Raw genomic sequence first — 14,762 nt, forward strand, 5'->3', positions numbered from 1 at the left:
TTAGTAATACATGTATCAATGTCAAAATTCTTGAATCTTTGAATTTTGCAGTGAAAATCATTCAAGTATAAAGTATATGTAGTGCTGCTACTGCTAGTCAGTGTATAGAGCAAACAATTGAATTAGAATCAGTGTTTTCACTTAGTCATTATTTTGCAGCACATGTGCAAAGGTTCATTTAAATTTACAATATATTCAATGTACTACTATTTTACTAGTACTTTCCCACACATTTTCAAAAGTGTGGTGAGAACTTTGGTGCTGAATGAAGAGTTAATCTCAAATGGCATCTCTTTTACCAACTTCTTTGTACCAAGGACATTTTGTCTTGACTAATTTATTTCCTTTGGGTTGTATCTCTGGGTTGTATCTAGAGATACATCACTTGGTTGATCTCCTTGAATCCCTAATTTACTACTTTTCCTTTATTCTGATATTTTGATAGGTTGATACAGTCAACTCACTGTTCAAACAAGGTATGGACAATCCACCATTGTCAAAGAATCAACCTGATATAGCAGGAGCAATTGCTTGGGAGAGATCACTATTCTTCAGAATCAAACATACTATTATTAGATTCCAAGCTGTGGATGAAATGGTCACAAGTGATATGGGCAAACAAGTAAGTACATGTACCACAAACAGTAAAAACCGTTGCATTAGTTATGTCTCAGAGCTCTTCAATTTCACTACATGTCATGTATATGAATGCAATGATGTACCACAGTGTGCTTAGATATCATATCTTTTAAACGTACTACTGGTATATATATGTTTAATTACCACATACTCACAAACTTATGATAAAATCTGTGCTGGTAATCATAGCATACATATTTTGTTTTTTGTAAATACAGGCCCGTAAAAAGTACCTGGATGTTGCTAAGCAAATGAAAGAATATGAAGATAAGAAGTATGAAGAGTGGAGAGAGTATGTAGAAGCTACCTTAGCAGGTTTACTTAAACGTAATCTACTTGCTAAACCAGCCCAGGGTACTGTCAGTCAAGTTCAAGTGGCTGTCGACATAGCCAACCAGGAGGAGGGAGAAGATGGAGCAGGCATTGCTGGTGTGCAACCTGGTAAGAATTCAAAAATGAAATGAAAAAAGCAGAGAGAAGGAAGTAGATTGATTTGTTGTGTATTTACATGCACAGTGCATTTCCCCTGACCCCCACAAATATTTGTAAATGAGACACGGTTTGTTAATTAGAATCTTTTCTTCTATATGTGGTGTTTAATTTGTCAACAACTTCTGTTTGTGTTCTGTTTTAACATTATCTTCATTTTAATGGTGTGGAATATGTTTGTTTTGTCACTGAGTATTTCTGTTAAAATTGTCCACGTTTTAACGTAGTATTTGGTTCAGTAATGTTTCTTCGTGTTTAGTCTCTTTCCTTAAATGTTTCATGCATGTTCACCTATACCATTACACCATCTTTTTTTGCGTTAATTTCACACCTAGTTTCTCTATCTGTGTTGGGTTTCATTATGTTTAGTTGTATCTTTTTAATTGTTCATTTTCACTCTCTGTCACCTCTCTATGTTGCATGTATTTTTCATTAGAAAATGAACAACAACAGCAACAACAGTCGCAACAACAACAACCAGCAGGGGAAGGTAATCTTTTAATGTGTGTCATGTAGAACAGAACACCAATAGTAGAATGTGAAGTACATTTATTGATGGTGCCATGATATGATACATTTACATTAGATTAGATTAGATTAGATTAGATTAGATTAGCTAGATTTATCAGAGCACTATCAATGACAAAAACTGTATTTTACAATCTGACATGTAGTAGATGAAATCTCAAAAATGGTACATGTACTTAAAGAATACCTCAAAATTAATTAACATCTCTTTAGTAAGCAGCCAATAACCTTTGATACATATGCATGTAGCTTAGATTATCATTAATTATAAATTATTGTTAATCTGTATACATACATGTGAGTTTCTGGTCAAATAATGCATCCAGCCTTTTGGGCCAGACAATTATATTCACTCCGTGATTATGGTTAGCGTTCACCATTTCACTAGGTGGCCAAGAGACCAGTAACACTTTCTGTAGTTGCAAAATGAGGCCTGCATATGTAATATTTATGTACATGAATATCTCTATTAGAATGATAAGTTTCTAGTCAATATTCCATCCAGCCTTTTGGGCCAGACACTTATACACCTTGTTAATGGTTAGTGTTCTACCAGGGATCAATGGCCAATAACACATTCTGTAGTTGCTAAATTGAGACCAGGCAAAGGGGTCCGGTAGAAGTATTTATTGTATATTTTCACATGGAATGAAATGGTTTGGGCCACATGCTAGAAGGCTTGGTGTCCTCGTTGATTTGTTCTTTTAGAATACTAATAGTATTCACTACATAAGTTGTATAAATTGCATACACAGACCCACGTACATGTACAAGTGATTTGCTCTATCATGTTTATAAAAATTGATCAGTGTTGATAGTTTATGCAAACCATAGGTAATGTCTATGGGGAATATCTGAATAACATCAAACCTATGATAATAATGTGCGTCTGGGATATTTGACTGCCAATGATGTTGGCATTTGGATAGGCTTGCTTGCTGAATTTCATATTTCCATTTTCAGGTTCTCATCAAGCACAAATGGCTACAGTGCTTGGAGCTCTGGCAAAACCAAATGCATATGTATTGCTTTCACATCAAAAGATCGCTACTTTCATGAGAGTGTTGGTTTTTTAAATTTTGAACACAACTGTGAACGAACAGAGAGAGAGAGTTTACTAATGTAGAATGTCTTACATTTATCAAATTATTCAACTATCATTTGTAACAGAAACATCAATTGATCCAGAGCTTCTACTGCCCTCAGTGGTGAATCATTATAAAGCAAATACTGTTGTTTTTTATGTCCTAACGTATCCAACATTGTTCTTGGACAGTGTAACTTGTCAACAGATTTAGAATCATAGTTGACATATTTTTACATCTTCTGATCACTCTGACCCTAGTTTTCTTTTTATATCTCCAGCTCAACAAGTGAAATATGTGGTTGATTTTGCACCAGAATTATCTGAAATTGTAACAGAAACTAAGTACATGGAACAACTTGGTTTCTCTATCCCTGAGTTGGCAAGAAATGTTGCATTACAGGTAATATTCAAGTGTGTTTTATCTTCAATACAATAGAAATATTGTCATGAAAAAATAAGTTCAAAAGTGGATAAATATAAATTTAAAAAATTATGATTTTCAACCAAAAAAGATAAAGAAAAGGAAGAACAGAGCATACCGTCTTAGTTATAACAAGTGATTGGTTAAGGTTGTACTAGACATACTAAGTTCAGATGAACTTTCTGTTGAACTTCTTAGTATGTTGTTCAGTAATTAATACCTTTTATTTGTGTTATACATAACAGGAGGATAAATACATCAAATACAACGATGGTCTGAAACACATGTTGAACAGATACCACAATGCTATTGCATCTCTCAACCCAGCAGAGGTAGGTGAAAAAAAAGTAATACCAAGTAATGCATAAAGATGACAAAAGACCTGTTTACATGTTGGCATACTATATCAGTTATTCCTAGCTTCTAACTATATACACAAATGTAGGTTAGGACAGTTTCCTGTTTACACATAGCATGGTATTAAAATGCTACTGAATCATGTGTTCTTACACACATAACAACTTCACCATTCTTATTTATCTCTGCAGACTATGTTGTTAGAAGAGCACACAAGAGAACTCCGTCGTACCATGAAACCTGGCTACAAGCGCCTCAATTGGAACTCACTGGGTATTAATGATTACATCAGCAGATGTGAACAGGTTTGTTGACAGCAAGACTGAACCAATCAGTGCAACTTTTACAGGATTCATAACGTTTTCTGCATATGAAGTGTGCTTGTCAGCCAATGCTATTGGCTGGCATTGCTCTAGTGCACCTGTGCAATGAATGAGATTTGCACTTTGATTTCTACTTGCTTTATGCTGTGCTGTTGGCAGTTTTACACTCTGTTGAGATAGGACAGTGATGTAATCATGTAAATATTTTTAGGAAAAAGAGAAATTCTTCACAAACCTTATACACTTTGAAAAATTGTAATTTTGATGTGTGCTACTGTAATATTTGTAAACAACACTGAGATGTCTGAAGTATGGAATGGCAAATCCTCACCATGTACTACACCAGCTTGTTGACCCTACACAACCAAGCAATTTCTAACTTAAAAAAATTGCCACACAATTTATTTTTTGAAAACTTATTTTACATTACCAATTTATTTTGAACTGGAATAGAAAAAATGATCCCCAGCCATTAAATGATCAAAAAGTTCTTGTGCAAAATTGATTTTATTCAGCGAAAATGTGAATGAAATATAGTCTTGGCATATTTTTTTGCATCTAGGAACGATGGTAACATCAAAGAAATTGTGCTCTTCATCAGAAATTTAAAATATTTCACAGCTTAGGATATATATGTCTAACAGCTCATTAACATACTTATGCAAATTTCCACTAATCACAGCCTTCAATGCAGAATATTTTTGATCTATTATAATAAGTTGCATCTGATTGGTTCTGAGTTCAAGGGATTGTAGAGTGATATCACTGCAGGGAGCTCATGAAATGAATGTTTTATATAACAAGGATTTCCATGGTAAATCATTCTAAAAAAGTACAGCCAGGAAACTTGTGACAATGTGTAACATTGATTCTATTATTTAATGTGTTATTAAAGGATATTCAGATCCATTTATTATTAGCTGTATCTTCAATATTTCCAGTACTTTACTGACAGTAATCACAATCTTGTAGCACAAAATCAAAGATCCATTTTGTACCAGACAACATCACATATAAGAATACAGAAATAGTAGACCTCTGTCTTTTGGACTACAAACACATTTTGTTTCATGAGCTTCAGTGATAAATAAGCACTCCCTTATAATAAAACAATACAACCGAGTTCCATGAGGCCGTTGTAGATCTAGGAGATCAACAGATAAGTCATCTTGAACCCCATTAGTAATCTAAGGGGTCACTTGGTAAGTTTAGTTGTAAATACCTGCTAAAGTACTGGTATAGTATGGTAAGTATTTGGATGTACATTGCATTGGTTTCACTTATTTGTTATTATTCCATACACATCTATTTATCATCAAACATAGATTCTTATCATCCTTGATGCCATTGGTATGTACATGTAGAATAAACTGCTGTGCTTTGAGACATTGATAGAGATACTATCAAACTCATAGCTGTATGGCATTACTTGTACCAAGTTGATATAACGCCAAAAAAACAAAATGAGGTGTGAAATTATGAAGATACTATTTACTGTATATATATATATATATATAGGGATCTTTGAATTCAATAATATTGACCACTTCAAATTATACATTTCATAGATTTGCAAGACAAATTTGCTTTACCACAATTTTGCTCACAGAATCATAAAATATTTCCTCTGTTGTCATATTTCCTTCCGTCAACATGTATGTTAATGAATTCTGTGCTCTGTTGTTTTGAGTTCAGATTGACAGAAGTTTGGTATAATCCTTAGTTTTCTTTCTATACCAAGTGTTAGGCAAGTTTGACTCAGTAGTCAGTAATTTGGTATAAATGTTCCTTTCTTTTCCTCCTCACTAGGCGTTAGGCAAGTTTGAGTCATTAGTCAATCAGATACAGAAGAATGCCAAGGACATAGACCAGAGGTTGAAAGTTATGGAGTATGCTGATTTATTCAGAGGACCACCAGTCAGGTTTGCTGATACACTACCAAGTGCAAAGGTAAGACAGCTGACAGTTCTGATTGTAATTGTAAGAATAGCAGCAGTGTTTATTTCATTATATTGAAGACTACAGTCAACATAGCTTACTACCAAACAAGAAAGACGATAGAGTTTCAATCAGACGGCACAGTGTTTTTACATCGCAAACAACATTTTTGTTATGAATTATGTAAACAAAATATAGGCACTGATAGCATTGAAATGAAATGTTACATTTTATCTCATTGTGAACGCAAATAAATAGTTTTGTGTTTGAATCTTCCTTCTTTCATCCAACAGTTGATTTGTGTACACAGTGAGATAAAATATATCATTTTGTAAGCTTGTGTCCTATCAGTGTCTGTTATTTTGTTTTATGTAATTTTTTAACAAAAGACATTGTATGAGAGGTCAAAAAAACATCATGTTGCCTGCTTGAAACTCTATAGTCACTCTGGTTTTGGAGTAACTTAATTGAACACACACTGGTCAACAGCAGTGGAAACCATATTGTCTGTCATATTTTAACACAATTTCAATAATATCCATTTTAATTTTTTTGTCAGGAATTCTTTGAATACATTGAGAAGGAGCGGGCACACACATTTGAAACACTTGCAAGGAAGTACAGGGCCATTGGACCTCTGTTGACTAAAATGGAAGGTTTAGTGGTTCATACCAATACTGGTAGATCCCCAAGACTAGCATCATACTATGCTTACTGGGAAAGGAGGGTGTATGAATCACTTACAAAGGTAAGGACACATCAACTATAGTGACTCAGTACACTGAAAGATCAGTCACTAAGTGGGTAGTCCTAGCCTCAACTTGATTGAACTATTGCTCCAAACTTTGAAATCATTCAGTTTATATTATACACTGTAACTGTGAAACTTGTACATGGCTAATACATTCTGACATTATCACAATAAAAACAACATATATATGATATACTGTATGTGATAGACATTTTTAGTCAAAGTGCATCACACACACAACTCTCAGCTTTTATGTGTAATATTTTGTTGTGTCTTCAATAATACATGTGAATTTTATCAGTTCTGTGAGTGGATCTTTGTTTAAATTTGAATAAAAAGTTAGGACAATTGAAGAGAAAGACCACATAGCCGTATGGATTAGATAGTGTTATTAATTTTATTAAAGGGTTAGTGTTGATGCAAAGATGAAAAATGTTAACATTATGCATTTTTTGTGATTTTTACTTAGCCTAAAGAATAGTGCAAAGAGCTTAATTCATTCACACACAACTAGCTATATACTGTAGTATTTTACAAAAACATAAATCTGGTATAAATGACACTCTTTTAAAACAATATCTTACATATACATGTGTTCATGGTGTAGTGTTGATGTAGTCTTTTACTGTTTCTTTTCTCACAGCTGATCACTAGAAACTTGTCTACATTCAATGAAGCAATCACATCTGAAAAACCAATGTTCCAGATAGAAGCTATGCTGTCAGCACCTGAAATCATTCTCTCTCCTGCAGCAAATGAAATTTATAAACTGACAATGCAGTGTGTACGAGATTGTGTTGAAGGGTAGGTGAAGATTGAGATAATCTAAAGACTCACAAAGTAGAGTTAATCTAGAGTGACTGGCTTGTAATCTGCACAGTTCAACCAACCTCCTTGCTGTGGTGCATTTCTGATTGGTTAAATCCCTAGGGCTAGACATGAAGCATTATATTGTTCCCCAAATTTACATAGCTGTTTATATGGGTAACTGGTAGGACAGAGATTGTTATGTGAAGAATTGAATCATGTGCACTTACACTTTGTAATTGCAGCATGGATTGTATGCTCCCAAGGGATCTGAGTTGAAGTACAAAAGGTTGATCCATATGGTCAACACTTTGAGCACTTGCAAAATAGATCTGCCGAAAAAAAAATGTTTTTATTAACCCCTGAGAGCACTATAGAAATGACTCATGTCCATCCATCCGTTTGTACATTCATTCATCCATGGACAGCCAGTCACCCACAACTCAATTTCAACCAAACCTGGCAAAAATGTCAGATGTAGGATAGATATACACGTCACTAAATTTTGTGATGTTGATCTTTATTGTTATTGTTAGTGTAGCATGTATGTACAAACAAGATTTTGTTAAAAGTGTAAGTTTTGATAGTGGTGTATACAAATCTACCAGTGCAATGTGTACAAAAAATGTCATACTTACATTCTCTTATATGTTGTCTCCCCAATATACAGCACCAAGAATTTCATAAGATGGATGCACAATACATGTATTGAAACACCACCTCAGAATGTAGAAGGAGAAGATGAGCCTGTTACCTTTAGCTTTTTTACTGACATCTCAGCTGATCCAGTGGTTGTTGATTTAGTTATCAATAACTCCAGTAACATCCAAAAGACCCTGTCCACAATGACCAAATATCTCAACAAGTGGAAGAGATACAGACCATTATGGAAACTAGACAAGACCATTATGTTGGATAAGTTTGCACAGAAGAAACCGTCCTGTGTGTCTTATGATGAGAAATTACAGTTCTACAGTAATCTTGCTATTGAGGTTTGTACCAATGTTGTTGTCTCAAGCAATAATCTAGACCAATACGCCATACTTTGGTTATTAGAAAGACAAAAGATCTTAAAATTTGGCCACTGGGAGTGCTGTTAATAAGCAGCCTTTTACACAGGTGTGAGGGCAATTACTTTGTCTTGGTCAACGATCCTCATCAGAATGGTTGACAATCTTCTTCAGGATGACACATTCCATAGTTACAGCTGACCACTAGGTGGCAGTATGATTAGTTGATTGTATATGTTAGATAGTTTACAACAAAAGTAATGATTGTCTTGTCTGACTCTCATTTCTGTTTTCCAGGTTGGCAACCAAGCAATGATCAAAGATCAGGAATGCATTCGTTTACATCTGTCGCCACTGGCTAAGACAGTACAAGATCATGCCAAGAAGTGGGTAGAATCACTTGGACAACTTCTCAATGACTCTGCCAAGGAGGAGCTGTATGGTTTGAAGGGAGAGTTAGAGGTAGGTTAGAAAAAAAAATAGTTGAAACATAGCCGACGTTTCAAGATTAATTCTTCATTCAGAGCCTCACACAGCTGAAATTATATGAGAAAGATATAGGCTATGCTTAATAATAATAAATGCATACTGGTATCTCATGAAAATTTTTGAAATTGCACATAGTTTACATGCTATTGCAAAAGTGGTGCTCACTCACAATCAACTTCTATAACTTTTCTGACATTCAGGACAGAAAAAACTCAATAATTTCAAAGTGAGCATTCATAATTATATCATGGACCAATTTATTTAAAATTTTCATTTAAAACAATGATGTCTGTCTTCTGGGAGAATAAAATGCCACTAAAACAAAAAGTTATTTTTCAACAATACTTCTGTACATCCCAAAATCAAACTGAATTTGCAGCAAAAAGAAGAAACTCTCTTCAGTGAATATAAAATCCTATGAAAGTAAACATGTTTGATGTCCTTGCAAATAGAATATACATCACTATACTAACAGTGCCTGTTATTGTCAACTAACATGTTCACATTGAGTTGTGTATATCATTCTTTATTCTGTGAATCTACAAGGAGTTGGAGAGTAATCTTAAAGACAAACTTCCCCCTGTAGACGAAACTCAGGCATTAATCAAGGTGGTACACTGTGTGACCCCCTATCCTGCTTGTTATAACTATCCAAAGAGATCTCCATTTTAAGCTTGATGCATGTTTCTTCAAAAAACTTCTTATTTCTGCGTTTTTTTCAACCAGTAATTAGTAAGGCTGCTACCAGGAATGCAAAGAGTTCATGGCATTTTTGTTTGTAGTTGTTTGATATTTGGTTGGTTTTACCAGAATGTGTTGCTACCTCTCAGCTCAGTCTGGAATGTGTATATATCCCAATATTGTAGACACACGATTGTTAGTATGCTGTGTGCATGGTGTTGATTATGCTGTCAGTAACCATAATTATTATATATGTACTCAACATATGTTGTTTTGTGTAGCAAGGTCTCTGAGCTACATATACAGGGTATTTTTGCTAAGGTTTCAACATTCAACACATCATTGCATTTTCATGTATGTTGTGATCTCTGTGAAAGTGGTAGGTGTTAATGCAACACAATAGTTGCATTTTCATTTGAAAGTGACATCCTGTAAAATGGGGCCTTACTCCATACATTTCAACATTTCAGCAACTTTCTGAAGATCTCAAGAAATCTCCAGACACTCTAGAAGATCTGAAGTTTGTGTTGAGGGTGATAGCAGACATCAAAGACATGTCACTCAATGTAGAGATGAGATTTGTGGATATACTAGAGAGATATCGTACGCTAGCAATGTATGACATTGAAGTGACAGAAGAGGAAAAAACATTGTGTGACACAATTAGACAGATATGGGAGGATTTATTCCTGGAGTCAAAACACGTGGATGCCAGCCTCATTGTTGTCAAGAAGAAATTTACAGAGGTATGAGGGTTTTTTTGTTTGTTTTTTCAGATTGAATGTTGACAAACATGATAAACCACCCCATTAGCTATTGAAATATTATTGAAATACCAATCAGAAAATGGCAGTAGAGGGGATTGATCTAACATGTTTAGATGACAAGTCAGCCACTTGAACCATTTTGATCAATAATAAAGGCCAGTATTTCAATCCCAGAACATTTCTAATCTAATAGTTATTTCATCAGTGGAGCACCAAGGTTTACATAGGATCATTCTTTTGTTCATGACCCACTTTTTCCAGAACTCTGCTAAACAATGATTTTTCATTTCTAAAACTTAATCCTAATCTGACCTGGGCCTTTAAATGCATTGAGCCTTATCCCTTCATACTTGATCCCCATTTTAAACAGTCCAGTCTCATCAAATGGCCTTGTTTCCTGAAAAACTTGATGTGTTCTTTTTCTAGTTATTTATGTCAATTTTTTGCGAAATCTTTTATTTGTAGATCACACAAGACCAAATTACAGGATTTGGTTCAGAATTATCCAGCTTTCAAGATAGGTTTAAAATGGAAGGACCTGGAGCTTGTGGTGGAGACCTTGATAAAGGTAAGATTTACAGAATATAACATTTATCTTTAAGTTGAAATACAATAATGGCAAGTCAGCTATCTATCAGAGGCTAACACAAACACAAGCTAAACCTACTATAATCACTATAAGTCAACCGTTGTTGATGTAATTATACTCACTGTAGGGTGTTGTTTCCTCACTTGGTGGTACATTCAACCCCGTTTACAAGGTGATATTTGCACAACCAAGGCACTACTATCTCACCTCACCCACTTGTGTGTAATGTAATATATCACATTGAACAACAAAAGATTGTGTCTACTTTAGTTAGCTTAATTTCTGCATTATTAGTATTGGAAACTCATATTATTAACTGTCTATTCCTTAACTTTCCAAACTTAAATGTTTTCTTTCCAAGCAGGATAGATGCTTTTGAAAACTCATTAATGGGCAAAATAAGCTTGCAGAAAGCTGGGTGTAAAGCTGTTGGAGTGTGTTTTTGAAAAACTTTCTTGCTTTCTTGTTTTGTGTGGTACACATGTATATTTACCATCTGTAAGTTCTCCTAGTGTCACTATTAATGTTCTTTTAATATCGTTTATTTTAGGTCTTGAGCTTCTGGCCCTTTATCAAAAAGAATTGGCAAGTTATGAGAAGGACAGACAGGAACTGGCCAATGCAGAAAAACTGTTTGATTTACCTATTACAATGTATCCTGATTTATTGGCTGTACAGAAAGAAATGAAAGGTTTGGAACAGATCTATGGTATCTACAAAGCACAAACGGTAAGTTATATCAAATAATTGTAAATTTTATGATACATAATTGTAGTTTGATGGACAGAAATAGCTGGTAAAAATAGTTTTTGTCAAAATGTTACCCACAAAGAAACATTCAGGTAGCATTTGTGGAATGAACAGAAATCCTAATATGAAGGATAAGTTGTAAAAATCACAGATTTCAATTTAGATTTTATCTCAAAAATGTTTGTGAAATGATTGAATTGATTGTTTTAAAGTATCTTTTTAGTGAATATTATGTGAAAAAGTAATTCCCTAATTGCATTCTCCACGGCAGAAATGAAAACAAAAGTATTTGTGTGCTAGAGGGCGTTGTTGTGTTTCACCAACGGAAATGCAACCTGTATCATCCTACTTCAAGTAGTTAAAATGAGATGATGTTAATAGTTTGTAGTTAAAAGTAAAGTTTAGAAGTTATTAAAACCACCTTTCTAACTGATATTACAACTTTTAAAACATTTCCTTTATTTGTTTGTTTTTTTCCAGGCTGCCCGAGAAGAGTGGGCTCAGACTTTGTGGGCCAATCTAAATGTAACCCAGCTACAGGATGGTATTGAAGGATTTATCAAACAACTAAAAAAACTGCCACGAGAATTCAAGAGTACACCATCAGCACACTTCCTGGAAGGAAAACTTAAAGAATTCAGAGAATCACTGCCATTACTTTTGGACTTGAAAAATGAAGCACTTAGAGAACGGTAAGTTTTGTCAGCTAAAAATATCTATTCAAGCCTTGGTTTTTTGGGAAGTGCTTACTGAGGCCTTAAAACAATGTTTGGTTCCAGTTTACTCAACCCCAGCTAGTTTTTCCCTGTCAACCCTAAACTATTTTTTATGTATTTTAGAAAAAATAATAGAATCATGAAAATTGTGAAGTCTCATGAGAAATAGTGGATGCAGAAACTGACATCAATTTGAAAAGACAATATAAAACTGTTCTTCCAATCTGTAATGGCCGTACATCTGATGAGAAGTAACCAATAACACAGAGACTATATGGAAAACAACAGAAAACATAACTACCTGAACTAGACACTCATATATAAAACAAAATCTACCTACCCCATCTATTCTAAAATTGAGCGTAATCGGAACCACACAATTTTTTTAGGCCTAACTATAGCATGGAAAGAGCTCATTCACCAGAAGGCTGTATATAACATTAACATTACTGTACATTTATGATCAACACACTTAATTTGACAAGTTAAAGTTGTTGTTTTGCTATCGAGGTAACAGTAAAAACACTTATACTGCTGAACAAAGAAGGATTATAATTGAGTAGATAGCTTGGTTTACAGTAGTTCAGCAAGTAAAACTCCTCTCAACTACTATACTACTGTGTCCACAGTGTTGCCGCATTCAGTAGTACTAGTATCTATAAAAACAAGCTAAACTTGCAAATGATAAGCTTCCATCATAAGTGTTTGTTATCACGTACATGCATGCACAGTCTTCTGGTAAATGCTCCCTTTTCATGCTGTGTATATTGAGATGCACACAATATTATCATGAAACCATTATAACCCAAATATTTCAAAGGACTGAGCCCCCTCCTCGAAACATTTGGGATAGAAGTGGATGGCATCGTGATAGACTGAATCTCAGTTAAATTTTAGATGCATATAGATTTGGAAATCATAACTATATAATTGTAGGGCGAAAGTCCCAACTAATAGGTACAATGTCAAATCATAGGGTAAAACCCATAACTCTACAATTTCTGATGAGAATTCTGAAACTCACTCTAGACTAATGTTTTCTTCATGTGTTTTGTTTTGTTTCTTTTAACAGTCATTGGAAGGAACTGATGGCTAAGACAGGCAAGGACTTTGACATGAATCCAGAGACGCTGACACTGGAAAAACTCTTTGAGATGGAACTACACAACTATGCTGAAACCATTGCTGGCATTGTGACCAGTGCATCTAAGGAGTTGAGCATTGAAAAGGTAAGAATGGGCAGGATGGAAAAAAGGATAGCCACAGAGAGACATATATGTTGTATATACATAGGGTGGAAGAGGGATGGGGGGGGGGGGGGTATGATGAGACATGCTCGTAGTGTGATGTCACTGAATTACTACTAGTATTGTACCTAGGTTTTTTAAGAAACTTATGTGATTACAAGTAGAACATGTACAGAAATTGATATAAAAACTGAATTAACTGACTATCATAATAAATCAGAGATAAAGAATAAAATTCCATGTGTTCAAATCTTTGAACATATGATTATGACTTTTTAAAATGGTTTATTTTTTGTGTGAATGTAAAACTTTTCAGCAAATGAGTAAATAAATGTTATTGTAATGCATTGTTAAATAGTTTGTATCTTTGTATTGTTTACCATCATTCAGGGTATCAAAGAAGTACAGGACACGTGGGATGCCATGAAATTCCAAGTTCAGAAGTACATGAAAGGAACTCAAGAGAGGGGTTTTATTCTTGGATCTGTAGATGAAGTTCTTCAGATTTTGGACGACAATGCCATGAATTTACAATCCATGTCAGCCTCTAGGTTCATTGGACCTTTCCTAACAAACGTACAAAATTGGGAAAAGAGTCTTTCCCTCATTGCAGAAGTTTTGGAGGTGAGAGCATCACTTATGTACTCAAAGAAATACTCTATGCCTGCAAAAGAAAGCTGCTTTTCTTGCATTGTCTTTTCAAAGAGATATGTACAGAGTCTTTCAAATGATCTATTCACAAGTATCAATTATACAATTTGTAAACTTTTATTAAAATCTGATTAATTTTGATAGGAAACATAATTGTGCTGAAATGCAGTGATAACTTACAGGTTTCCTGTAGCTGTATTGGTGGGTTCATAGATTGAAAAACATCTCAGTTTAATCTCTGCTTGCATGCAACATACTACTTTATGCAAAGTTTCAAACCTACAATATTTATGTTACAACTATGAACCAACTGAATTTTTTTTAATTGGTGACATTTCATATTAAAGTAAGTATTTTTGTTTGTTTTCCCTACATTAGATCTGGATGGTGGTACAACGAAAGTGGATGTATTTGGAGAGTATCTTTATAGGTGGTGATATTAGATCTCAGTTGCCTGAAGAAGCAAAGAAATTTGATACCATTGACAAAGTTTTCAAAAAGGTACTAAAAAAATTTATGAAA

At 34.3% G+C, this 14,762-nt stretch overlaps 1 protein-coding gene across 3 annotated transcripts in view; it reads left to right on the forward strand.

Moving 5' to 3' along the window:
* The window catches only part of LOC144449068 (dynein axonemal heavy chain 10-like), a 57,408-nt gene that overhangs the window by 5,964 nt on the left and 36,682 nt on the right, over positions 1–14,762 (forward strand). For 2 of the 3 annotated variants that reach the window (XM_078139482.1, XM_078139483.1), the window contains exons 9-26: positions 446–622; positions 858–1,080; positions 1,565–1,618; positions 3,022–3,143; positions 3,410–3,496; positions 3,713–3,826; positions 5,654–5,794; positions 6,342–6,530; positions 7,177–7,337; positions 8,011–8,332; positions 8,648–8,812; positions 9,991–10,266; positions 10,753–10,855; positions 11,427–11,605; positions 12,107–12,318; positions 13,415–13,571; positions 13,980–14,213; positions 14,619–14,741. In XM_078139482.1, the coding sequence (XP_077995608.1) occupies positions 446–622; positions 858–1,080; positions 1,565–1,618; positions 3,022–3,143; positions 3,410–3,496; positions 3,713–3,826; positions 5,654–5,794; positions 6,342–6,530; positions 7,177–7,337; positions 8,011–8,332; positions 8,648–8,812; positions 9,991–10,266; positions 10,753–10,855; positions 11,427–11,605; positions 12,107–12,318; positions 13,415–13,571; positions 13,980–14,213; positions 14,619–14,741 (3,039 nt within the window). The remainder of the gene's footprint in view (positions 1–445; positions 623–857; positions 1,081–1,564; positions 1,619–3,021; positions 3,144–3,409; positions 3,497–3,712; positions 3,827–5,653; positions 5,795–6,341; positions 6,531–7,176; positions 7,338–8,010; positions 8,333–8,647; positions 8,813–9,990; positions 10,267–10,752; positions 10,856–11,426; positions 11,606–12,106; positions 12,319–13,414; positions 13,572–13,979; positions 14,214–14,618; positions 14,742–14,762) is intronic. The other variant, XM_078139484.1, reaches the window with a different exon arrangement.

This window comes from Glandiceps talaboti, chromosome 18, assembly GCF_964340395.1.
Source record: "Glandiceps talaboti chromosome 18, keGlaTala1.1, whole genome shotgun sequence".
In the NCBI taxonomy this organism is placed as follows: domain Eukaryota; kingdom Metazoa; phylum Hemichordata; class Enteropneusta; family Spengelidae; genus Glandiceps; species Glandiceps talaboti.